The 26,887-nt window shown below is 38.1% G+C and overlaps 1 protein-coding gene across 4 annotated transcripts in view; it reads right to left on the reverse strand.

Moving 5' to 3' along the window:
• LOC132086205 (protein ARK2N-like) overlaps positions 1-26,635 on the reverse strand; it is a 75,631-nt gene extending 48,996 nt beyond the window's left edge. For 2 of the 4 annotated variants that reach the window (XM_059491685.1, XM_059491686.1), the window contains exons 1-2: positions 25,623-26,635; positions 1,301-1,417 (exon numbers count right to left, since the gene is read on the reverse strand). In XM_059491685.1, the coding sequence (XP_059347668.1) occupies positions 1,301-1,417; positions 25,623-26,340 (835 nt within the window). In that variant the 5' untranslated portion in view covers positions 26,341-26,635. The remainder of the gene's footprint in view (positions 1-1,300; positions 1,418-25,622) is intronic. The other 2 variants (XM_059491687.1, XM_059491684.1) reach the window with 1 other exon arrangement.
• Positions 26,636-26,887: the final 252 nt, after the last annotated feature.

Raw genomic sequence — 26,887 nt, forward strand, 5'->3', positions numbered from 1 at the left:
ATAGCTTATGGGATTCTGAAATCTGTTCTTGAGGAATAACAAAAAGCTATTTTTGGTTTATTTTGTCAGGACCAACAATATTCTTTGTAATGAATGAAAATCACTTATAATTGGAAAACATGCTAGAAACAGAAGAGGCTCAGAAAAAAGTCAAATTCAAGACAAAGATTAATGTAGAAGCAAAGAGAATGGAAAAATAATTCTAAAAGGATGTGCAGTTGAACTTAAATGGTTCACCCCAGCTACAGCTTATTGACTCATAGTGGATGAAAGTGTCTGGAGTTCCCACTCTCCAAATGAGGCAATCAAAACTCTTCCGGCCAAGGCTTCATCAACAAAATCAAGGATTAAATAGAAAAAAGTTTCAAATTTAATTATCTTAAAAGCTGTTTCTCCTGAGGTTTTTAGGGTGGGATTTCTTTTGTTTTGGTTGTGTTGAGTTTGGGTTTTTGTAACTTGGTGCCTGAAACATAATTCAACTCACTATTTTCAGAAGTGCCTATTTTGTGGTCAGCAACACACTTCGTTGAAGAGTGACCATATCACTTAAGTCATACTAAAGATCAGTATGGCAACAAGGTATGAAGAAATTCACAAAATATTTCAAATCAGACCTGCCTCCAAATCAACAATTTCATAAAATGATGTTATATTAGAAACTTAAAACAGACCTCACAAAAATAAATGGGCAGTTAAATGACAATGTATTAAAGGTCAAACTGTTTGCAACATGAAAAACTGATGATTATGACTGGAAAATAAGTCATGATAATTAACTGAAAGGCAATGTCTTTTTAAAAGGCTTACAAAATAATGGAAGACCAAGTTCAAAATTAAGCTGGCTGATGTTCAGTTAATTATTTGTGACAGCCGATGATTAAATTACATGCATAAGCTACAACTGGACTAAATCATAGAGAGGCATGTTGTCTTTCAGTATTATCATTAGAGTTCAGTGTGAACATATATAACATGAGCTATAAAAATAAACAGTCGAGTGGAGAAGATACGAGGGCCAAGTACAATATTGACTATTTGCCCATTTTTTCAATAGGTTATCTAAAATTTCAGGAGCTACGTACTGTTCCTTCAGGTCTTTGTTTCTCTCACTTCTTATTCAGATCTCCAAAAGCAGAAGTGAAATTTGATTTTTAGATAGACATGTCTACATAAATAAAATTGCATTGGGAAAAAAGGCACCAATAGTCTCAAGTCAAAATTGTACCACTCCTACATGTATAATCATGCAAAAATGTATTATAAATATATATACATGCAGAGTGATATTCTCATCACCTACCCATAGAAATAACTTGTGTGAAAGTCTTCATCAGTAGGAAATACAAGCATAAACTTGTTATCTGTAGCTCCACTCTTGTATCTTCCACACTTCCAAACAGAGCACCGTATAACTCCACTTCAATTTAGTATACATCAAACAGACAAAAATACTTTCAATATAATTTAAATACTGTCATTACATCTGTCAGTGTAAGAGCCACCAATTTATCAATCTGGAAAAAAACAAGCTGCTTATTTACAAAGCAATCACACCAGAGATCTATTTTTTTCCTCAACCTTGTCTTTCAGAATCAGATTTGAAAACATAAGGGCCCAACACCAGTTTTAACCATATCTATCACAAGTAAACGACCAACAAAGACAATAGCCACGATGCTGCAAGTTCCTGGATTCTCAGCATGTATAAAAGAAGAAATAAGCAATAAGTGCCTATGTGTGTTTAAAAATGTCCAAACAATAAGTGGCAGAGAACTACAACTAGATAAAAGTTGCAGAAAAGGCATATAAAAAAAATCCTCTGTTCCCAAAAGCCTGTTTCCTTTTCAGTGCTATAAGGATGGGACAGGAGCAGCTAAATTTGGAAATAAATAGTACTTCCCTAGCCAACTATGTGATCACCTGGTGACATGATGCAAAGTTTATGTGTAGTACCAAGTAATAAAGAAGATTGGCTTCAGCTAGGAAATAAAGTGAAAAAATGCTTTCAGGTTGAAAAGGTAAAAGGATTAACTACAAGCAAAATAGAACTTTATAATCTTTTCTTTGCAATAGAGCCACTCCTTGCAATTACTTACTGTAATGGGATTTCAACAGATAGAAAAACAGACCAAAACAAACCATGCCAGAATCAAAAAAATGTAACACAATTAGGAGGTTCCCTTATCAGCAATTTAAGCAATCTGTTTAAGAAAAATCGTGTCTTTTGAGAAGCCAAGGTGATGCTGGCTTGGGTTTTGCATTTTTTTCCTATGTTTTCTATATTCTTTGCACATATATTTGTAGCTCTGTAGTCTATTGTATTAGTGACTAGTTTTCCCAGTACTTTTCCATGACCTTTCCTTAAGCAGAAATACAAAATAAATTCCAGAGTTCCAAGCCCCAGGGGGTACAAGGCCCAAATGCTATCTTGGTTCTTCCTGAGAACCAAGGTTGAAAACAAGTCTTCAAGATACATTTTCATGGACAAAGTACAGCTACTGCCAAAGAGGAGACTCCAGAGAAGGGGCCTGACCTGGGGGGGAATTGCATCACCACTTGTCCTCCTAATTGGTGCCTTTTATCAATTATGCTAATTTCCTAAAGCCTATAAATATGTACTCATCCCTGGAGGGGGTGGGCTTTTGTAGACATCTTTCCATAAGTGCCACTGAAGGCCTTCAAATAAAGATCCGCTCTTATATTACCTCCTTACTAAAATTATCTCAAGTTTAATTTCCAGGTTGGAAAAAAGGCAACAAAGGTAGCTGGAAGATGTACATATCCCCTGGTGATAAGCTATAATTCACTTCTAAAGCAATAAATGCTTGAAAAAGGCAAAGATGAAAGTTAGTAAATACCAGCAGAAAAATCCAGCTGTTTACATTTAATATTAATAGGGGGAGGGAAAGACTGCATTTTTTATTTTTAAAGAATTCAGAGGCAGAGGTCAGCTTGGGGTCAATGTTCCCAAGTGTCCAATTCTCCCTTATTTTACACATTAAATCTAACTCCACAGGACAACTAAATCAGAAGTCACATGCACAAAAATCCATGTCTACACATATCAACCTTCATTTTAAGCTTGCAACATAGAAAAGTCATTAATTTCTTATTTGCTATCTGCTCCCATGTTTTTCATAGAGCCACATTTCAACATTCAGTGGTCTAAACTGTGTTGTAAGATCCATGCTCCTATTATCCCTTATTTCATTATAATGGCAGCACAAGTAAAATGGGAGAATCAACAGTAAAATCTCAGCTATAGGTTAAAAGCAGTGATTCTATAAGAAGCACCATACTTTTGCACTGCAAACACTGTGTATCAATGCACAGGAAACAAAAATATATTAGCTAGCAGAACCTGAATGGGGAATTTAGACCTTTAAATCTATGTAGCCAGGCTGAGAGAGTTGGGGTTGTTCAGCCTAGAAAAGGCTCTGGGGAGACCTTGGAGCACCTTCCAGTACCTAAAGGGGCTACAAGAGAGCTGGAGAGGGACTTTGGACAAGGTCATGGAGGGATAAGAAAAGGGGGAATGGATTAAAAATGACAGAGGGCAGGGTTAGATTAGATATTGGACAGGAACTGACTTTGAGAGTGGTGAGGCAGTGGAACAGGTTGCTCAGGGAAGCTGTGAATTCCCCATCCCTGGCAGTGTTCAAGGCCAGGTTGGATGGGGCTTTGAACAACCTGGTCTAGTGGAAGGTGTCCCTGCCCATGGCAGAGAGGTTGGAACTAGGGAGTCTTTAAGGTCCCTTCCAACCCAAACCATTCCATGAGACTGACTCTAAATCATTACTTTAGGTTTCCTAAATTTAGCTAAGTTCTTCCAAGCTCATCATCACCTAAACTCCCTACCACTGTAGCCAGAGACAAATTGTTCAGAGTAAGGTAATCCCAGTCTGGAAATTGCAGCCTGGAGCATCACCATCTCCCCTCCTTCCCTAGTAAACACAAAGACCTTAGGCAGCCACCTTAGCCAAGGTACCTAACTTTTACATCTCTGAAGTTCAGCAAGATTAATTCCAGCTTTAGGAATGGGATTTAAACTTTGCTGTTTTCTCTACAAGTAGAGGAAAAAGACTGATATCTCCAGAAGGCTATTCCAATTAAAATAATTTCAGAATTAAAAGTCTAATTTTGGTGGTCTGAATTGCACTCTGGAGTCATCAGTGTATTTACAGTGAAGGAGACGTGGAGCCTTATTTAGGTGTAAATATCACACTAAGCTTTAAAACACACATAACAGGTACAATAATATTAGCAATAATAATTACAGCACTTAACTCTCACAGAAAGCTTTCCACTAGAGGATCTCAAAGAACTCTGAGGTGCTTATTAACCTCCTTTGGCCTATGGGGGAAATTGAGGCAAGCAGAGATTCGCAGCTTGCTCAAGGCTAACAAGGAGAAGAGCTCAGCTCTGGTGAAAGCAATACCCCCCTCAAATTACTGAGGAGCTTAAAAATAGTGTCTAGGAATGCTTTCATGAAATGTGCAAAAGCTAAAATGGTGACACACAGAGGCACCTAAGTAATTGAAAGCCAAAAGAGACACAGCTTCTTCCAGCCTCACCTCTACATCTTTACTGTGAATATAGGTACTGCATTGTCTCAATCTCTCAAACTCAATTGGATGTATTTTTATATAACAAAAGGAAATACTGAAACATTTTAAAATAATAGGAGTTAAGAATGCCCTCAATTACACTTGACATTTAAATTTAAGCAATAATGCCATTTACTTCAAGATTACACAAAACATGTAATGGAGTCTAAGACCTATATAAATTTTAAGATCAGATGATCATTACAGTAACTGAAATATTTTGTGTGTCAAAACCTAGAGGATTCATCTTAAATTTGTTAAAATATTTTACAGTAGACACATCAGTAACTTTGATCCAAACAGAAAGGCTTCATATAAAAGACTACAGGCTGACAGCCTTTTTGTTTAGATAAGCAATACAACCCTGTTATTATTTCAAATGTGACCCAGAGCTACTGTTTCATAAAGTATGCACAGTTCAAATGGCATAAACTAGCTAGACCCTAAAACAATTCCAATGAGGGGATGGGGGGCAGGATCTGTGCTTTTTTTAATGTTGTTTAGCAACATGAAACACTTCATTATGATGATTATTTATTTATTTATTTGAGGTTACAGTATTTACATTTCAAAATTTACAGAGTTAGACAAAGAATACACTGTAAATGCATTAAAAAATAGTGTAACAGCATTCCTTCCAAAATCATAAAGTGAACTTTATTGGTGAACCCACTTTCCTCCCCTTTTCCTTAATTTCACAAAGCAAAGGGTTTGTGTTTGTTTTTTTAACCATAATAAAATAATAAAATCAAAACAACATTATCAAATGAGTATCTGTTCTCAGACTGGATCATTTTTAATATATCACATCAAAAGAGATCTCAAAAAATTCAAGTCTTGCTGATCAAAATTCATTTTTTCAGGCTTTTTGATGACTAGATGGAAAATATCTTGGATTTGTTTAATTAAATTATATATAAAGATATAATAAAGTCTTTTTCATTGTGTGTTAACCAAAGGCACATGGAATATGGCTGTGCATTGAAATTATTGGGAAGTGGCCTCTATTTCTCATTACAGGATTTATTTACCCTGATGCCATCTACTGATTCATTAATTATGGAAACAGATATATTAGACAGATCTCTTCCCCAGTTTTACTTGCAAAAGTCTATCAGGAGGCTTTTGGAAACCATCACAACCTACACTCTTACATAGCCATGACAGTTAAAAAGAAAATTCCGGGTGTAAATACCACTTACATTAGGAAAAGGCAGCAAACACACACCCCCTACATACCCCTCCAGAAAACATCACATTTTTGCAAGTACAAACTGCATTTTCCCAAGGAAGGACTGATACAGCCTTGATGCAAAGCTTTTGATGTTCCAGACTAATCCATTGCTCCCATCAGTTGGTGAGATTTAACAGAGTGCTTGAAATTCCTTCTAACTTAATAAGCCTATTTTTCACATGCCTTCATTTTGATGATCTAACACTATGAAAGTAACAAAATGTGTGAGAAAGACTGGTTTCTAGCTTCATGTTTTCAAGGTACTATTTCTATCAATCAGCCCAAATATTTTAGCTTTTACAGTACAAATTACAAAGTGCATTTGTTCTACTGCTTCCAAATGTAACTGCAGTGGTCACAGTGCAGACTCTAATTATTTCAGAAATATCTACTCAACTGGTCTGATTCATACACCCTCATCAGGCAAAGACTCCTCTGAAATTCATCTGAAGGATTTGACCAAAAACTACAGAATAATTTTATTTCTAATGAGATTAAATGCTAGCCCCATTAAAACCAATAGCAAACTTCTACTAATATCAATAGGGCTAGAATTTAATTTCTTAACACACTCAAAATATTACTTTAAAAAAAAAGAGATTTACAGTATGCGGATACAGGAAGAGGGAAAATATATTAACAAGATAAATCAGTGAAAGTAAACATATTTCAATTTGTAAAATAACTACCAAATATAATCCTGTTTCACTGAAGTTAAAATTGGTCATCCAGTCTTAACTCTGGCAGCTCAGATAAAATAACCTAACTATTCTGCAAAAACACCAAAAGACACTGTGAACTAAAAAAATAGAGATGTATATTTCTGCCTGAATTATTTTATCAAAATACTGTTAAAAATTATACTGAAGTCTAGTATATATGAAAGGTTGAAGACTTCTTTTTTTCCTTGCTCAGTTAAGTTTTGCAATGGAAAAATGGAAAAAAGTTTCACTGCCTTTACTTCAATGTTTTTTCTAAATAAAAACGGAGAATTCAGATGTTTTAAGCAAAATCTCAGATATTCAGATTTTTAAAAAGTGTGAAGGGTAGAACTTCCTAAAGACCTTGCTTGCCAAACCCCACTTGAGGGAGGGAAGCAGCACAAATGCCTGGGAAAGAACATGCAGCCAAGTCTGTAGAACCACTGCACATTAAAGCCCCTGGACTTTCAAGGATTCCAAAAAATAGTCAAATTCTAGGAGAAAAGCCTTTAAATTTTCATTTACTGAGCTGTCAGTTTGACATTTAGAGACATTTAAAGGAAGCCTTTATATAAACTTTTTTCTTTTGCAAAGGAAGTTGTGTTTCACCTGCTGCTAAATCCTAACTCCACAGTGGTACGGGTGTCCCATTACTCCTATGCTGAAACAGCTGCCACATTAGAAAACATGTAATTCAATATTCAAAATTACAATATAGGAACAGATTGCTCAGAGAAGTTGTGAATCCTCATCCCAGGAAGTATTCAAGACCAGGTTGGATGGGGCTTGGAGCCACCTGGTCTAGTGGAAAGTATCCCTGTCCATGGCAGGGGGGTTGGAAATGGATGGTCTTTAAGGTCCCTTCCAACCCAAGCTATTCTATGATTCTCTGACGTCTAGGAGTATACACCAGCATTACACCAGTTTACACCAGGTAATCTGAGTCAATGTATTTAATCTTTGAAACCATAAGTAAAATTCTTTAAAGAAAATGGAGTGTTTCTTTACTTCATTATGAAGTATAAAACCTAGGGAAATTAGAGAAACCTTATCATCTGTGATTCTCCACATCTGTGAAAAACTACTGATTTCTCCTCTACTTGTTACATTTGGTAGTTTTCAAGTAATTTCTTGAGATGTGAGCATAAACATACATTCAAAATGTAACTGAGTTGGAAAGTAGGAGTTTCCTTCTGATAATCTTAAAATAAGTCAGACTGATTTAATGAAATACAGAATGGATGAGGTTAAAATTTATATGAAAATTTCAGCTGAAGCAAGTTTAACTTCCCAAAAATTCATAGTCAAAGTCCTTTAAAAATAAGACCTTATAATGGAAATCATGACAAACATATGGCTGCATTTAATATAGCAAAAGAATTCCCAGAAGAAAAAAAAACATAATCTGCAAATATGTATTGGGAATCTGTTTTCTCAAAGAGATGCCAAAGTCTGTCGCACACTTATTAAAAATGCAGACTCATCACTACTATTGGTATCTGAAGGTTGGTTTCTTCAGGGCTCTGAATCTCTCGAATTCACAATACAAAGCAAGAAAAGAGATGTTCCTGTTTAATGCCACAGCTTGCCAAATCCTTCATCAGGTAGATTATACTACACCAGAAAAACAACAGAAAGGCGGGGTTCCCCTCTCAGTTCGCAGAGAAACATACTGCTTCACATGGAAAACAAGCTCATCGACCAGCTATTCAGCTGTGTAAATCAACAAACACTTTTCGTTTCAGAGGAGCTGATTTATGATAGCTGAAGACCTGGCTCCAGTTTTGAGGCAAGAGAAAAGAGTGACCAAAGAAATTAATATTTACCATTTACAACCATTGATCCTGCACAAGTGTTCTTAACACTAGATAGGTTTTATGGGGAAATTAAGTTTAAATTATATCTAATATTAACTATTCCCTCAGTCTTCTGGGTACCTTGGGATAATTTTATCCTGGAAAGAACACAACTTTAAAATCTATGCTCAGCTGCTGTCATCCTCTGCTTGTTCTTTCACATTCAAAGTTGCTTGCACTGAAATAAACAATTAACTGAAATTGATGAAATTAAAAGGTTTTAAAATTTGGCTCTTACTAACCAAATCCAAATTTTATCTATTAATACACAGAATTATTACAATTTTAATTTTTAACTACCTAACTGAGACATTTAAGCTTGGCAGAAATTTCACTGGCTACATTCCAAACAAAGCTATTATCCATTTATGAGATCTGTATATAAAGGTGTTTCAGTCTGAGAGATAAATAAGTTAAACTGATCTCCTTACAAAATTTGTTTACAAATACCTAATTGCTCCATATATATACTATTTTATAAAAAAGGTTAAAGTCATGCTTTTACACATACTGTGTTAAGTGGCTGTCCTAGTTCCAGCCAGGACAGAGTTAATTTTTGCAGTAGCCAGGATCAGCATGGCTAGGACCAGGAGGTTACTCTATACCACCTCAAGGTCATTTTCTGGGAAGGAGGGAAGAGACCTTCCCAGACCAGACAAAGGTCTGGTATTGTCAGGCTCTGTTGGTGGTACAGCGGTGAGCATTTGCATGTGAATCACTCACCTCTCTTGAACACTTTTGTTATTAATATTGTTGCTGTTACTGTTCCTTATGTTGTTTCCAGGAAATTGTTATCTCAACCTGTAATATTTACCTTTTGTTTCTCCAATTCTCTTCTCCAGACCAGCAGAGGAGAGGGAGGGTGGAGTGAGCAAGTGGGAGCACTAAATCGGAGAATATCATTCCTAAACCATGACAGTCGTATTTAGTGCCCAATGTGAGGCACAAAGGGTTGAGATAGCAACAGATCTGCCTCGATCGGGTTGGAAACAAATTTGATCTAAGCATCTGTTGTATGAGGCAATGAACCACTGGTCACAATGTTGCTTGGTCTGTTCATTCACGTGATTGTGGAACCTAATCCTGTATATATTCTTTGTATATGCAATGTGCCCATCACAGTGGTCTTTTTCAGAGCAGGGAGAAGGGATCAGGATTTCTTTGTTGCTGTACTGAGGGATATCACCTTATGACATGATAACATCAAGGGCAATGAGTGTCATTTGGGATGTGTATTCAGTGCTGCTCTCCTACCCTTGCTTCAGGCACTACTTTTAGGAGTGCACTAATAATCATACCCAGTCTGTGGAGGGAACAGGGGAGGATGACTTTCCCCAGCCTTTCACCCCCTTTTCCTCCTTCAGGCCTGGTAGAAAAGGTTCTGAGAATTTTGAATTTCCTTTGAATGCTAAGGAAAGCATGTTATTGTTGCTAAGTCTGCCAGGTCTCCTCAGTGAGGTCCACACCCCATTTAGAGTCACAAAAGAGATTTCTAGGGAGGTCATTCAAAGATCTGCCTCGAAGGTGGATAGTCATAGGTGGTATGGAATGTGGGAGGAAATGGGCCAGTATTTGGAGGACTTCTCTGATAGTCTGGAAATTCACCCCTGAACTACAGGACCTTCCTAAAGTGAAAAAATATGTGAAAGGAAAATGATGTGGAAATTCCAGAGAGGCGCAAAGTTATGCAACATGCTGGGAGTTGGCTACTATTTATTGGACATGGCTCAATACTAGACTGAATCCTCAGAGGGAGGAGGAGAAAAGCAGACCAACAGTCACTGTGGCAACTCAAACTGCAGCTGAACCAGAGGAGCAACTTGTACCAGTAGCAGTCACTCCTATACAGAAGAAATCCAAGACAAAATCAGTTTGCTTAGTGGGGGATGAAAAGAAAGTAGGGCCCTTGCAGCAGAAGGAAGATGCAGAGTCAGAGATAAGAGTCTGATCCTTATCCCTGAGTGAGCTGCAAGACATGCAAAAAGATTTCAGTCACCAATCAGGTGAGCCCCTGGTGACCTGGCTGCTCCCATGCTGTGATATCATGGCTCATAACATGAAACTAGATGGTAGTAAAGCCAAGCAACTGGCATCCATGGGCATTGATGAGGGGATTGGGAAAAGAACAGGAACTCTCAGCCTCTGAAAGCGACACCTGTCAAGCGTGAGGGAAAGGTATTCTCTCAAGGATGATGCAGTAGTGCACCCAAGCAGGTGGAATGCCATGGAGCAAGGTATCCAGTATCTGAGAGAATTAGCTGTGCTGGATGTAATCTATAGGGATTCAAATACCAAGCAGTCCCCTCTAGATCCAGATGAGGTCCAGTGTACACAGTCCATGTGATGGAAGTTTGTACAGTGTATCATCATCGTACACCAACTTGTTAGCATTGATGTCAATGAAAGAAGAACAATCGGTGCTTTAGTTGACTACTTGACTCCAGCAATCTCATCTTTTTTCCTCCCTACTCACCTGCACCTCAGCTCTGTAACAATTGTCCAAGACTGCAGACAGACTTGAAAGACTCAAGCAAGTTAGGAAGGAAATGTCCCATGCCCTGCAAGAACAGACCAGTCTCTGCTACTGGGGCAAGCGCTCCCCTGCTAGAAAGGGTACACACCACCAGGTAAGCTGTGGTTTTACCTGCATGACTGTAGGGGGATAGAATATAACAAAGGTAGTATAGAAAGTAATCTTACCCCCTAAAGAGTTGCAGCTGGGTTAATTATTAAAGATTAAGAGCAGGCCTGATTTTAACAGGCCACAGCTGTAGCCAATAAGAAGAGTGTTATAAAAGAGTGGATGGTTTGGTTGAGGGGAACTGGAGTCAGTTGGCTACTGCAAGAAGAAGAAAGAGTCAGTGCTTACAGGAGCTGCCTACAAGAAACATCAAGGAGGCATGAAATTCTAGTAATATGGAACCTTTGCAATATAATGACAACACGTGACCATGGAGAAGACATGAGGAAGTGGGATTGAAATCTGCCCCTGGCCTAGCAGCATGGAGATGTGAAATGAGAGGAAGAAGAACCACCACAGGAAATTCTTCACAGATAAATGCTGCACCAGTTTCTAGTGGGCAAGTCCTCAGACAGAAAAAAGGGCTGATGCTTTTTCAGATCCTCTTGAAGGGACCTCCAATGCATATTTACATGAAGTGAGCAACAAGTACTATGACCAGTGTTGTTGCATTGCAGCTGATCTGAAGTGGCCCCCTAAACTCAACCAACCTAGAAGGAAACAAGTCCTCAGATAAGGCGGGATGGGTTGGATTCAAACCCAAGCAAAGACCTCAGCCAACCCTGTTCTAGCTAAGATGCAGATACACTGCTGGGCAGAGAGAGGTCTCATCCAATTCTAAACCCGGGAAATCCAAAGCCCTATAAAAGGGGCAGCCATATTAAACTCGTGTCTGTTTGCTAATGACCCACTGGTGTTGTGTTGGGTCTCCAACCATGACCCCACATATCAGATCAGAACAAGAGGGGCCCTGCCTCAGGCCAGGTGGACAAAAGGGACAGTCAGATCTACTGGACTGTGTGGATCTGATGGCCTGGCATGTCAGACCAACAGGAGTATAAGGCTTCAGTCGACAATGTACAATGTACCCTAAGCCACTGAAATATGTAGGGACAGAATTTATTTCTGTTTCTGGGGTGACAGGGGCATTCCAACAGCTGACTGTACTGGAACTGAAGTAAGCCTGACCAGGGAATGAATGGCAAAACCACCCCACTGTGACTGGCACAGAGGCTCCATGCATCCTTGGCATAGATTACCTCAGGAGAGTGTATTTCAAAGACACAAAAGGGTATTGTGGGGTTTTTGGGATAGCTGCTGTGGAGGCAGTGGAAATTAGAGAGCTTAATACCTTGCCTGGTCTCTCAGAGGACCCTTCTGCTGTGGGACTGCTGAGGCTCCAAGAACAACAGGTACCAATCACTTCCACAACACTGCACCGTTGACAACACCACACTAACTTGGACTCTCATCCATGAGATGATTTGTGAACTGGAGAGCCAGGGATTGGTCAGCAAGACTCATTCACCCTTTAATAGTTCTATATGGCCAGCACATAAGTACAATGGAGAGTGGAGGCTGACAGTGGACTATCGTGGCCTGATCAAAGTCACACCATCACTGAGTGCCGCTGTGCTGGACATGCTGGAACTTCAGTAAGAACAGACCTGTCTATCATGTGACCCAGAAAAAGAATGATTGCAAGTGGGATCCTGAACAGCAACAAGCTTTTGGACAAATTAAACAGGAAATTGTTCATGCAGTAGCCCTTGGGCCAGTCAGGACAGGGTGTGAGGCACATGCTTTACTCCACAGCTGGGAAGAATGGTCCTTCCTGGAGTCTCTGAAAAGAAGTACCCTGGGAGACTTGAACATGGCCTCAGATTCTGGAGTCAGGGATACAATTAATCCAAGGCCTGTTAAACCCCAGCTGAAAAAGAGATACTGGCAGTTTATGAAGGGGTTCACACTGCTTCAGAAGTGATTGACACCAAAGTACAGCTCCCCCTGGCACCCTGACTGGCAGTGCTGGGCTGGGTGTTTAAAGGGGAAGCCCCTTCAACACATCATGCCACTGGTGCTTTGTGAATTAAGTGGATCACTGATCACACAGTAATCTCAGATAGGAAATCCTAACTGCCTTGGGATCTTGGAGATCATCACAAACTGTCCCAAAGCCAGATCAGGTCAGGTTGCAGAGCTGAAAGATATCCAGCTGGCTCCAGCTGAATGAGTGAAATGGTCAACACTACATCTCTGCACTGACTTGTTGATAGTATCAAATGCTCTGTAGGGGTGGGTGGACCGATGGAAAAAGACCAATAGTCAGTGCAGAAGAAAACCCATCTGGGCTGCTGAATTGTGGCAAGAGATCACTGCCTGGGTAGAGAAGTTGGCTGTCAAAGTCCATAATGTGGATGCACACATACCTAAGGGTTGGGCTAATGAGGAGCATCCCAACAACAGACGGGTAGATCCAGCTGCCAAGAATCTGTCTCAGGTAGATCTGGACTGGCACCATAAGGTTGAATTATTTCTGGCTCAGTGGGCCCATGACTCCTCAGGTCATCAGGGAAGAGATGTAACATACAGGTGGGCTTGTGACCAAGGGGTGGACTTAACCATGGAGACTATCTCCCAGGTTATCCATAACTGTAAAACATGCACTGCAATCAAGCAGGCCAAGCAGGTATAGCCTCTGTGGTATGGGGGGGACAATAGTTAAAATATAAATATGGGGAAGCCTGTCAGATTCATTATATCACACTCCCACAAACCTGCCAAGGCAAGCACTATGTGCTTACATTGTTGGAAACAAACACTGGATGGCTGGACACACATCCTGTGACTCACACAACTGCCCAAAACACCATCTTGGGCCTTGAAATGCAAGTCCTGCAGTGACATAGCACCCCAGAAATAACTGAGTTGGATGATGGGACTCATTTCAAAAATAGCTTCATAAACACCTGGGCCAGAAAGCACAGGATTGAGTGGGTGTATCATATTCCCTATCATGCACCAGCCTCTGGGAAAACTGAACAGTACAATGGACTGTTAAAAACCACACTGAAAGCAATGGGTGAGGGAACCTTCAAACATTGGGATCTACATATAGCAAAGGCCACCTGGTCAGTTAACACTAGAGGTGTTGCCAATTGAGCTGGCCCTGCCCAATCAAAACCACCACGTGCCATAGGAGGGGATAAAGTCCCCATGGTATATATGAGGAATGTGTTAGGAAAGACAGTTTGGATTAGTCCTGCCTCAAGCAAAGGCAAACCCATCTGTGGGATTGTTTTTGCTTGAGGGCCTGGGTGGGTAATGCAGAGGGACAGGGAAACACAATGTATATCTTAAGGAGATTTGAGTTTTGGGTGAGAACAGTCACCAGTGTTGAACTGTATAATATTAGTTGAGTAATGACACTGCCACTGTATGCCATAACTACCATGGACAATGGGGAGGGACTGCTCCAGATACACCAGTCATGAGCTCGTGATACAGTAACCAGCTAACAACTCACAAGCCCTTCTGCCCACAAAGACATCTAGGATGGATAGAACCCACAGTCATGGACTAAATAAACTCAACAAACATCTTGGAGGGGACAGCCATTGACTATATACATGTGCGCATGTGTATATAGTCGGAAGGTGTACGATCTGGGCATAACATAGATGGTGTAGAATAAGTACTGGATAATGTCCTGGTTCTGTCCAGGACAGGGTTAATTTTTACAGTAGCCAGGATGGGTCATGGCTAGGACCAGGAGGTTATTCCATACTCTTTCACACAAGTTTTTTTGGGAATGGGAAAGGGGTCCCTTTTGATTTGAGGTAATGTGGCAGCAGTTGCATGTTGTCAGGCTCTGTTGGTGGTACAGTGGTGAGCATTTGCACAGTGAATTACTTGCCTCTCTTGTACACTTTTGTTATTAGTATCCTAGCTGTTACTGTTTCTTTTCTTATCTCATTGCTGTTTCCAGGAAATTGTTCTTATCTCAACCCATGATCTTTACCTTTTGTGCCTCCAATTCTCTGTGAGCAAGCGGCAAGTAGTTAGGAGTGGTTTCAGTGTGAACACTAAATTGGAGAATACCATTCTTAAGCCAGTACAGGGACTCTTACACATTGAAAGAAAGAAGTCACAGCAAAAAGGTGGTTCTACATGCATGGGAACACTTGTGAAGTTCTCATGCTTTAAAATATGCTGCTCTTATCATCATCATAAAGGTATACATACATATATATATATATATATATATATATATATATATATTTAGTCTTTGAACACCAGAAGCATTTGATTTATTTTTTCCATATATTTCAGCAAATAATCTACCCTGAAGGATATTAAATGCTAAAGAGATGAGAACAAGTTTATTAAATTACAATCAAACATAGAATAACTTGTTTAACTTTTACCTGAAATGCACATAATTTTAGATAAGGGATTTTTCTAACAAGCTGTCCTGGATTGTAAGATAAGTGTGTATTCTATTGGCCATCTGTTAGAGGTGGTGCAGTTATTTTCTGCTAATTGGGCAGTTTTCATTATCTCTTCCACAAACCAATCCTCCCTCGGGGAAATATCTTCTGTTAATGGGCCATTGAGTCTCACTGCATGACTGATAAAAATTACATCATCCCATTGTGAGATGCTCCACCCAGGGGGAGGAGCCAAGCATTCCTAACTGGATATAATCTGAGATTTTGGGACACCAGGGCAGCTGTCTTCTCCACTGGATTCCCAGAGGAAGACAAGGCCCATCTACATCACCACTGGCTCTTCAGAGAAAGACTACACCCTTCTACAGGATCACTGCTTCAACAGAACCACATCTGTCACTCCAGGAGGACTGCAGCCACCATTTAATTGGACTGCTACCAACATCCTGACCCACAGGGTGTCAGGTTGTATTCTGACTATATCAGTGTTGTTTTGTATTACTGCATTGTTTATTTTATTTTTTTATTTTCTTCCCTAATAAAGAACTGTTATTCCTACTTCCATATCTTTGCCTGAGAGCCCCTTAATTTCAAAATTATAACAATTTGGAGGGAGGGGTTTTACATTTTCCATTTCAGGGGAGGCTACTGCCTCACCTGTCTTTTCAAACCAAGATAGAAACTCATATCAAAATCTTTATCAAAATTATACATGAAGGTAATCTGGCAAGAAATCATTCCAGTACTTAAAATGATCTCCTGCAGAGTCTTTCAAACAGTTACTCTGAAAATAATACAGCTCTCTAATCTAATTTTTTTTAATGAAGGCATCATATACTTAAAATAAAAGTCTAGGCCACGAATAATGTAAAACCACCAGTGTTATTATACTGATTAAAAAAAAATAATTTCTTGAGTTTCTGTTACATGTTTGATCCAAACCCCAATAAAAATTGATGAAAAAACTCCCACTGACTTCAGGGAGATTAAAAAAAATTAAAAATCAGACTTACAGAAGATACAGTGGATATTTCCCATAGAAAGAAAAGGAATTACACTAAAATAATTAGGAAAAAAATGTCTCTTTCAAAAAGCAAAATAACAGAGCTTATGGAGACATATAGCATTCTCTTTACTTAAACTATTTCTATGAAGACTTTCAATTTCCATTAGTAAAATTCTGATTTAATTTGCATTAGAATCTTTTAGCAAGTTTAACTGATGAAAAATATACATTTTTGGCAGCTACAGAGAAGTTATTTGACATGAAGATAGGTCTCAATGGAAAGGTAACCAATAAAATTCCAGTGTATAGTCATAATAGTAAAAATTAAATAGAGAATTCTAATATATAGTTTAAATCAATCCAACTTTAAATATCACAGTTTCAAGCCTGTCTATTTAGGATAACTATTAGTATAAAAAGATCCATAAAATAGCAAGTTTTTGCATTCATTAAATGAAACTAATGTTCTGGCATTCCCCATCACAAACAAATAATTATTTCAGTAGCATTCAAACATGATTCAGAAGAAGCTCTTGCTGTCTGACCTAGAGCAGCAATCTCCAGACCACTGCAGTTTATTTACCTGACTGTCAGGCCTTCCTCTAACATCCTGTGTTAAGGCTCAATCCTTCCATTGACAGCTGCTTATCTTAGGGACTGACAAGACTATTTTTATTCCATCATGAAGAATGCAGTTTGATTGCATAAACAGAAAGAAAGCAGAAGTCATTTGTGGACACAGGTCATGCATGCACATGCAGTTGGGTGTAATTTACCTCATTGCAGCCAGAAGTTATCTATTCTAAACTGTTGATAAGGAAGGTTTAGACAACTAATACAAGAGAAAGACTGCCAGAAGGTGTCCTCTGTAGGTGCTTCTCTCTTCCCATTGATTCAGGAGATCCAGGGAGCAGCAAATTAAACACCTAAAATGAGAGATTACTTCCACCCAAACCAAACATATATATATATATTTGTACATGTGCCTATTTGTGCACACAATATAAGACAGCTGCTTCCATAAATATGCCATGTGCAACACAGCAGAGACATTAATAAAAACTCTAGACAGAAAATTAACCACTAATTGGGAGACAAAAAAAAATCAGTTGTGCACATTTGTTATGTATAGCTAAATCTTAAAGGTAAGCTTATTTATTATTTCTGCCTAAAATGAAAAAGAACACTAATGTATGACATGTTCAAGCTGAAAAACTCAGAAGTAAACATAGTTAAGAAAATGCTATGAGTTTGTATCTAGTCTGGTACTTATATAAATGTTTTAACATGCAAAAAGAGCATCTGGATGAATGCTCCTACTGTAGCAAACATAGCTCTACTGATTTTGGGTTATCTAAACAAGGATTTTAAGTTATATTTTCTCAAGTTTGGTGCTGAAAGCTGAGGGTAGTTTCCCCTACGAATCTTTAAAGGTGTTTATATGTGCGTGCTGACACATGCATAAACAACATATATATTCGCTATAAAATGAAAAACGAAAAAAAAAAAACACCATGGTATTAAAACCCAAAAGAGAAAACAAAACAAACATATGGAGAGAAAAGGAAACCTTGTTTTTAGCATAATCCAAAGTAACATCAAAATTGCAAAGATGAGTATTTTTTTTTTCAGTTTATTATTCATTCAGATCAGGCTCTGCAATATTCCCATTCTCTGAAAAGATAGGTAAAAAACTGTTATTAAAAATCACAGGAAACTCTAACGTAGCACTGACATTTTGATAGCCCATGTAAAAATTAAACAACTGCTGTGAAAGTACTTGGCTATCAGGCATCTGTATGAAAGCCCCTGACTGTGTGGTAGGGGGGGTTCTTTGGACAACTAGTTGAATTTTAGGTTCTCTGGGCTCCAGTTGTTGCTTGCTTTCTTTGTCCATGTCAAGACGAGTAAGCTTTTCTATCCACATGCGAAATTTCTCCTCTGTCTTGTCGCAGACATCTTTTTATGAAAATCCTTCCTTGGGGTTTTTTCCTCCTGAGAAGCTGAGAGGCCTCAGGAACAAAATGTAAACAATGGTTATCTGCTGCTGAGGAATGCAACAGGCAGGTCTGAGATTGGTCTCATGTGAATGTTTGGAATTAATGGCCAGTCACAGCCCAGCTGGCTTGGACACAGTGTCCGAGCCACAAACCTTTGTTATCATTCTTCTTTTCTTTTCTATTCTTAGCTTAGCTAGCCTTCTGACATGAAACCTTTTCTTCTGTTCTTTTAGTATAGTTTTAATGTAATATATATCATAAAATAATATATCAAGCCTTCTGAAATATGGAGTCAAATCCTCGTCTCTTCCCTCATCTGAAAACCCCTGTGAACACCATCATGTCTGCCTCTGCATCTTGGCAAAGCAGTTCATGGCCTCTTCCAGGACATTGCCTATGCAGTTCCTATCCCACATGGTGCCCCTGTCAAGCAATCCTGGAATTTCCCTGGTCGTTTCTCCAGATCCCCCAGCATGACTGAAGCCAGCTTTAAAGACATTGAGGCCATTTGATAAGATATCATTAAGTAAGAACATATTATTGCTTATTAAGGCATGCTAAGTCAAGAAAACAACTTTTCTAATGCTATCTCTTAGATATGACAATTGGGGAGGAATTAGCAAATATCAGCCAACAGTATTACTGTAAAAAAAAAACAAGTTACACCCACTGTGTAAATTTACACCCACTATTATAACAATAGACATTTTGGCTTCAAAATTATTCTTATTCTAGAATTCTCAGACAATTCTGTCAAAGGTTTGATTTTAAAAATAAACTAAATTAGTCCAATTCCCTTGCAATTTCTGTTTTTAATTCAACTGAAGGTGGCAAAAAACATCATAACATGTTTAGTTCTGTTAAGCTGTGATCCAAAATACTATTAACTTTAAATGTGAATAATTATGCATATTGTACTTACATACTTGAACCCTTTTATAACAGACTGTTAAACACAGACAAAATTCTACATGAGAGAAAGGCTGATATAGTGACAGCAGCATCCAAAGTAGCTAAGCCCAAAGCTCTTGGTCTAATTTTGGAAAACACAAATACCAATAAAGAAAATAAAAACACACAAGCATGAAAAGTGAATGCTATGCTAATATATGAGGTAAAAGCAACCTCTGTTAGGTCTGATGGACGCAGCTCCATCACAGGGTTAATACACATGACATGTAGGGGTGATCAACCTCACAACAACTAGAAATGTGCCTTTCCTCACATGAGCCACCAGCTGTGCAGCATTCCTAGCATTAATCCTAGGCAAGGCAGAAAACAGGGCATAGTTTGAAGGAAATTGTTCTCCTTCCTTCTATCCATCAAAATGATGGTTAAAATGACTGGTTTTGGGATTATCAGAAAGAACTTTAGCAGCAAGAAGAAAAGGCCATCCTTATTACCTTACTCTACATATCAATAACAAAAGGCAGCAGTATCTATATTTTTATGTTTAGAGGAATCATCTAGGAAGCAATAAAACCAAAAAAACTCAGAGACTTTGTACCTGTTTGAGGAATAATAAACTATATGTGCATGCCATCCGAACACACAAACATTACCTAAGGTAATTCTGAAACAAGACAAGCATCATATTACAATACACAAAGCAGCTACAGAACCTGACAATTTAATATGTAAATATGAAACTTGTGGGATCCTCTAGCTTAAGAATAATAGAAAATATCCTAAGAATGAGAGAAATCATTGCACAACCTAACCAAATATTTACTAATAAAAATATAAGGCACTGAATCTTTTTTTCGGATTTCAGTGTGTACATTAAATTACAGTATTGCTTAACAACACATTCTTTTTTTGGAGCTATATAAATGAGGTATATATAAGACCTTCAGTAACAGCTAAACAAAGCCCAGGATTATAATCTTTTTTCCGAGCAGCAGCAACACTACCCATCAGAGGCTAAAAATATTCTATTAAACCCTCATCTGTTTACCTATCAGACAAACTGGAAATTTAGCATTCATGTCTTCTACTCAAAAATAAATATAGACTTTATAGTAACTAATTAACATTCCTCTGACTGCATTTTAACTAAAATAATTACATAAAATGGTACCTTTTTCCTAAAATGTGGTTCCTTTTATATATTCAATGTCTTTTTCCTCCCTGAAAAAAAATATTCATTCCATTCATATACTCCTAGTATTGAACATCCAATATGATACTGATCATCTTTAGTCAGGGATCTTATCCTAAAATCAAATAACTAAATGACAGTCTTTCTGATTTCCACAGGCTTATGAACAGACACCTCTGAGTAACATTGAGTAAGTTTTAATTGCAATTTAAATAAAAACTATTGATGATGGCATGTGAGACAACCTAGCCAAGTTTTTAAAGTTAGGAATGAACTATCATGGTCAAAGTTGATGAAAATGTTTTGCAAACTTAAGAAACTAGGTATTGAAATATATAGTACCCTACAATACTATTTTCAAAAGGCATCGTTCATAGTACATCTACAATATACAGTAGCAGCAAATCAGTGTTTCAAATGCTCCCCTTGCAGGTCTTATAACAAGCCTTATTCAATCTTTTCTTTAATTGTGGCTTTCAGCATTAAAAAAAAATCAAGCCTAATAAAAATGCATTTTATATTAAAGATATTAGCATTTATCTAACTGGTCTCTTTGCTATCTGTAAACTTACAACTCTATAGTTTTTTTTTTAATTATGCCAAGTTAAAACACAGAGAAATTTGCAATTACAAAAGGGGTCAGAAGCCAAGATTCGTAGCTTATTTTCAAAACTACTGAGACAGAGTAGAAATTCTCCAGAGTAGAAATCCATTTTGATTTAGGTGAAATGTACATCTTTGAGTTAAGTATGTAGTTTGAAAACATAGCTATTTAGTCTGACTGCCTGTTCTCGTAAAAAGCCTAGGATCAGAGAAACTGCTTCAGTGAAGGACAGAGATAAGGGGAGGGAGACAGAGAGAGACAGAGAAACTGCTGTGAGAGCAGGCCAACCTGACCTAGGAATTCTTTCTGATAAAGAAGAACTAAGGGCAAATGTCACGTGAAATTTGTAAAAATGAATATGTATGAACCTATTGTGAAATTGCATGCGTCCGGATTCGAGCAAAGGATAAAAAGGGATCTCGAGTTCCCAGAGGTACGCATGTCATTGCATTTTAGGGGAACGATTCCCACATGCGTCCAGAGCTGTAATAAACATACCGGCTTTACAACTTTCACAAAAGTTGTGGAGTTTTGTTTATCTCCGCAAAACACTACCTCCTGCAAAACAGCACTTAAGAAATGCATTGACACTATGTGATCTATTAAGTATCATCTAAATAATAACCAAATCTACAGTTATTTAATATAGGAATTCTGACAAGACAACAATTTAAGGAGATATGTTACATCTTCATTCTAACTAGCAATGGTGTATTCCTCCATGTTGTTATGCTTACTGACATTTGCAAATGAGTATCTTACAGCAAATCCTCCTTAACAGATTCTTTTTTCCTCCCTGTTCTTATAAGTGTCATCCTGAGTTGCTTGAACCAAATTTATCCCTTGCAAGATGCTTTTTCCAAGGTCTATGTACAGTTCTTGAGAGGAAGTAACCTGCTTGAGAGTCCCTCATACATACACACTGTGCCCTCCCCTTTGGATTTCTTAATATTAAAAAAAAGTAATTTTTTTTCCCTTTTTTTTTTAACAAAGTGAGCTGCAACACATTTTCAATGTCAGCACTCAAACTTTTCAACAGATTCTTCTGAAAGCCTGAAACATGAGTCACCCTTATTTCACTTCAAAGTTTTCTGAGCTGTAAAAAGCACAATAATGGTGAAATGCCAATATCTTTCTATTATACTTGAATTTTTAAAAACCTTTTTGTTCTTTCAAAAAAAAGTGTTTGCATAGAAATAAATATTGATTCCCCAACTTGCTCTCATGCCAATTTCATTCAGAGTTAATTTGTATGGTCAAATTCAAAATTGTTTAAAGGAAAAACTTTCAACAGCAGCAGATCTAGCAGAACCTATTCAAGGATTTAAAGATCGTCCTCTTAGGCTATAAATGCTATCTAGTGTTTAAGAATGGCAAAATCTTATATGCCAACAGAGAGGCTCAGTCATTAAAAGATAAGAAATTGCTCTTTGTCTGCAGTAACTCAAACATCCTGGCATTCCCTTGAATTAACGAGTCTGAGATTATAACTGCTCAGTTCAGTGAGAAGATTCTCAGTAGCATCATTGAAGTTTAGATTGAACCTGTATTTTCAGGTGTAAATTAACACCACAGAAAGCATTCAGAATAAAATAACTTACTTATATTGTGCTTAGGTCCTATGGACCTCACAATACTTGTATTGAAGTATCACCAGTAAGATCTCAACTCTTTACTCTTCAATCTTTCTTGAGAAGAAAACCAAGCATGACAGTATTTTAATGCACAGGACATTTGAGTTCAGCAGAGAGAACTGACTCTCTACAGCATAACTGCTCTGTTTGTAACTTAATGGCATTATGTATTCACTAAACATTTTCCTTACCTTACTAGTTTAGCCAAACCCATGCTATTTAAATGGACAAAATTTAGTTACATAACATGAAAGACTACTGTATTCTCAAATGTGGCACTTCAATTTTCAGACCACATACAAGCAAACTGTTGGCTGTTACAATACATACACCGAGAGAAGGTTAAGAGCCAGAGTATGCATAACCTTCATACATGAAGGCCACATTAACTGTCACTAAAAATTTTAGAGCATCTCTGTTGGCAAAGCTATTTTTCAGAGTGGTTGAAAATCAGTCCAAATAATAAGCAATGTTGAGACAGTAACCAGCACTACAGCTGAAATGTCCAAATACACTAAAACTGAGGGGAACACAGACTACCTGTAAGACTCTTCTGCATCAATGCATACAGACTTTTTCAAAAGTAACTGCAAAAGGTTTTTCATGCTTATGTCCTGATACTCAAGTTCAAGCATCAAGTTAAACCTCTTTAAACTTGCGTGCAGAGGACACTCATGCACTGAATTTCCAGTAATGTTTTTTGATATAATAATTTCTATGTGTTCATTCCCTAAATTTTTAAGCAATTCACAGTGTAATACCAAGTGCACTAAAGCAGCTTTGTAGTCAAGAAAAAGAATTTAAGTACTTTGCCAGTTCCAATAAGAGGGATTGCAAATGGCATGTGAAACTACCACTGCAATGGAGAGCTCTAAGTCCTACTCACACTCACAACTCCACTGCATCTGTTAAGACCACAATATTTCATTAACCACAAGTAGCATAGGATGCATTTTTGGCCAACCTTGTCCTTATGTCTATAGAGAATGTTTTTCACTTGTACTTGGAAAACATTTCCCACAACCCAAAGTCATTTCTATTTAAAGGAAAACCACAATGTGGCAGGTACATATTGCACCTAATTGCAGCAAAAGGACAGCTCGAACATTTGAATGTCATAAGTGGAATTTAGCATAAAGCAAATGATATGTGCCATGAATAAGCATCATTGTTCCTCAGGATTGTTTGTGCACTCTCATATCTTGCATCACAGGCAAAACTGGGCCTTAGTATAATCATCATTAAATAATCAAGTTTTTCTGTGTACTGCAATGGGAACTCTTCACTGCAAACATCTCATGGTTAAGACCAAGAACTCAAATACAGAAGAGCCTAGTGACACTAGAGTGGTTTCAGGTCTCTGCAATGGAAGTCAGAAATCTAAGCAGATGTGAAAATACCCTGTGGTGCCTTCCTGGGTCACAAGATCCTTTAATGACTTTAAAAAAAAAAGAATATAACCTGGGGGACTTATTGTGTAAGTTTGGTGGGGTTTGTGAGGTGGGGAAAAACCTGTCCCAAAACTCAATGAAGTAGTCTTCTTCAACAGGCTTTAAATGAGGCTTTAATTGCCCAGCAAAGTATAAATATAGCAAAGAAAAAGGCATAAAATTATAAAAGCTAGAAGTCTGAGTAACTATTAAATTGGCAAATATTTTTAGATCTCTATTAAGAGTTTACTACACAATAATTATAGACTATGCCTTTCACAGACTTTCTAATAATAAACATTTACTTTTTGCAACCTGCTTCCTAGCAATATGTGGGAAAAATCCCAGTTCTCATGATGACAGAATTATACACCATAACCAAGTCAGTTAAAACAGTTATTTGCAAAATCTGCTGCAAATATTTTAATTCATCTAGCAAGCATTAGTTCAGCAACTCAAGACTAATTATTGCAGTTTTCCTTTAAATCTTCTTGCCCTATGCAAGCTGATATTTATCTCAAAAAAAGCCGCAACACCCAACTTCTAACACAAGAGGCATAAAAGCATGTAATCTAGTAAAAATTGGCAAGCCAAAAAGTTTCTTTTTATGTAATTTTATTTTTGATTGCTGTATGATGATGGTTCTGTGGTATAATATGCTGAAATAGTTTTTCACACAAAATCCTGGCCACAGCACTTGAGCTGATAACAAAGACTCAGCAGACAAAAAACTTGAAGAATTAATGTTTCTTTTGCTAATAAAATGATGAGAAGGCCCCTATAATTTGCTGCCTACAATCTTAACACAGATGTGTCAGAAAATTAAAACTATAGAAATTATAGATCCTTAGGACATAGGAAAATGGTAACAGCTTTGTCTAAGATGTTGAAAATTTAGGTGTGGATATAGCTTGGGCACCTGAGTAAACAAATTCATATTTATATCCTAAAATAGGTGACCAGCTGCAATCTGCAAGAACTTACAATAAGGCTAAGCAGGTTTATCATGCACTGAAACATAGAGCTGAAAGGACAGTGCAGTAATGAACAGGGCCTTACTGTAATACAGGCAAGAGGTATGCTGCATTATTTTTAACACAGCTGCCAATCTGTGGTCTTGAGATATTAAAGCAAAGCTGGCTATTTATCTTCAGAATGCATTTATTAGATTATCACCATCTAATGGGATTTGACAGCACTAACAAGAGCTTATCTAGGCTTATAAATGAAAATATCTAAAAATTCCAGAATTCAAAGATAGTCCTTCCTCCAATTTACCATTTCTATGCTTTGTTGGTGTGCAAAAGTGATCTGAAACCTCAGGACATTTGCCCATGTCTTAATACACTGCAGTCTTCAAATTTACACAGAGCTGCAGTTCTCCTGTTTTTTCTCAAGTGTGACTCATCTAATTTAGCATGACAACTGAAAAATGATGTCAGATGTGTTACAGTTCAGTTTAAAAAGCATCCTCTACCTGGTATCTCTGCAGTGATTGTCTTGCTGGTCCCTGAAACCTCTTCATCATCATCTGATGAGCTTGTGCTTGAGTCACATGTCAGGTCACTGTCGCTGGTACTGCTGTCCTGAAGCAGGTTGTACTTCTTGCGAGCAGCTGCCTCCCGCTTCTGTCTCAAGAGACGGATTCTTTCTTTGTGCTTTTGACTTCTATGACCTTTTACCTTGGTAGCTCGACCATTCTGCTTATCACTAGACTGTCGGTTTTTCTTGGCAGCCATTACTGAAGTTTCACTTTCAGACCTGCATCTCCTGGATTTCCTCCCAACTGCAGCCCCAGACACCGCAGAAAGGTCTCCTTCTACAGTACCTTCAGCTTGACAGGGCTCATTCTCTTCTGCAGAAGACAACGTGTCTGAGTCAGCCAAATGCCCGCTGGAGGAAGGGGAAAGCATGCAGTGATTAGAAGAGTCACTCTCATAAACTCGACCACCCATTGGCCTATCGCTCTCTGTAAATGCCACCTGAGACTCTGAAGAGTCTCGCCTCAGTTCCATCAGTAAGCAAGGCATTGAAGAAAGCACCACTGAGTCTGCTGCAGCACGCATGTTGTCTTTCTGAGTTTGTATCTCAAGTTCTATAGGTCCGTGTTCATCAGGAGCAGTTTCTTGCTTTTCAGAAGTCTTTGGTGGAACTGAATCAACAAGTTCTGCTTTTCCCACTGTCTCCATCTTCATTTCAGAACACTAAGGTCCTCCTAGTCTCAAAGCATGGAGCACATGGTCTGGAAGATTGGGTGAACTAGATAAGGTCTTCAGCAATACAGCAGCCTAAACAAGAACAGAAGAGGAAGAATAATTTACCTAAATAACTCAGTCCTGCTCTTCACAGTATTACCTAAACAAGACATTGCTTTCAGTTATAGACAGTATGTTCATAGAATCCTAGAACGGTTTGGGTTGGAAGGGACCTTCAAGATCATCTCATTCTAAACCCCCTGCCATGGGCAGAGATACTTTCCACTAGACCAAGTTGCTCAAAATCCCATCCTGGCCTTGAATACTTCCAGAGATGGGACATCAATGACTTCCTTGGGCAACCTGCTCCAAGTGCCTCACCACTCTCAGTCAAAACTTTCTTCCCAATATCTAATCTAAACCTGCTCTCTGTCAGTTTGAAGCCATTCCCCCTTGCCGAAGCCCCTCTCCACTTGTAATTCAACATATAATAAAGATCTTTCATTCAACACATTTGCTTACAGATGAATGGTATGGAACAAATAAT

Source organism: Ammospiza nelsoni, chromosome W (assembly GCF_027579445.1).
Source record: "Ammospiza nelsoni isolate bAmmNel1 chromosome W, bAmmNel1.pri, whole genome shotgun sequence".
In the NCBI taxonomy this organism is placed as follows: domain Eukaryota; kingdom Metazoa; phylum Chordata; class Aves; order Passeriformes; family Passerellidae; genus Ammospiza; species Ammospiza nelsoni.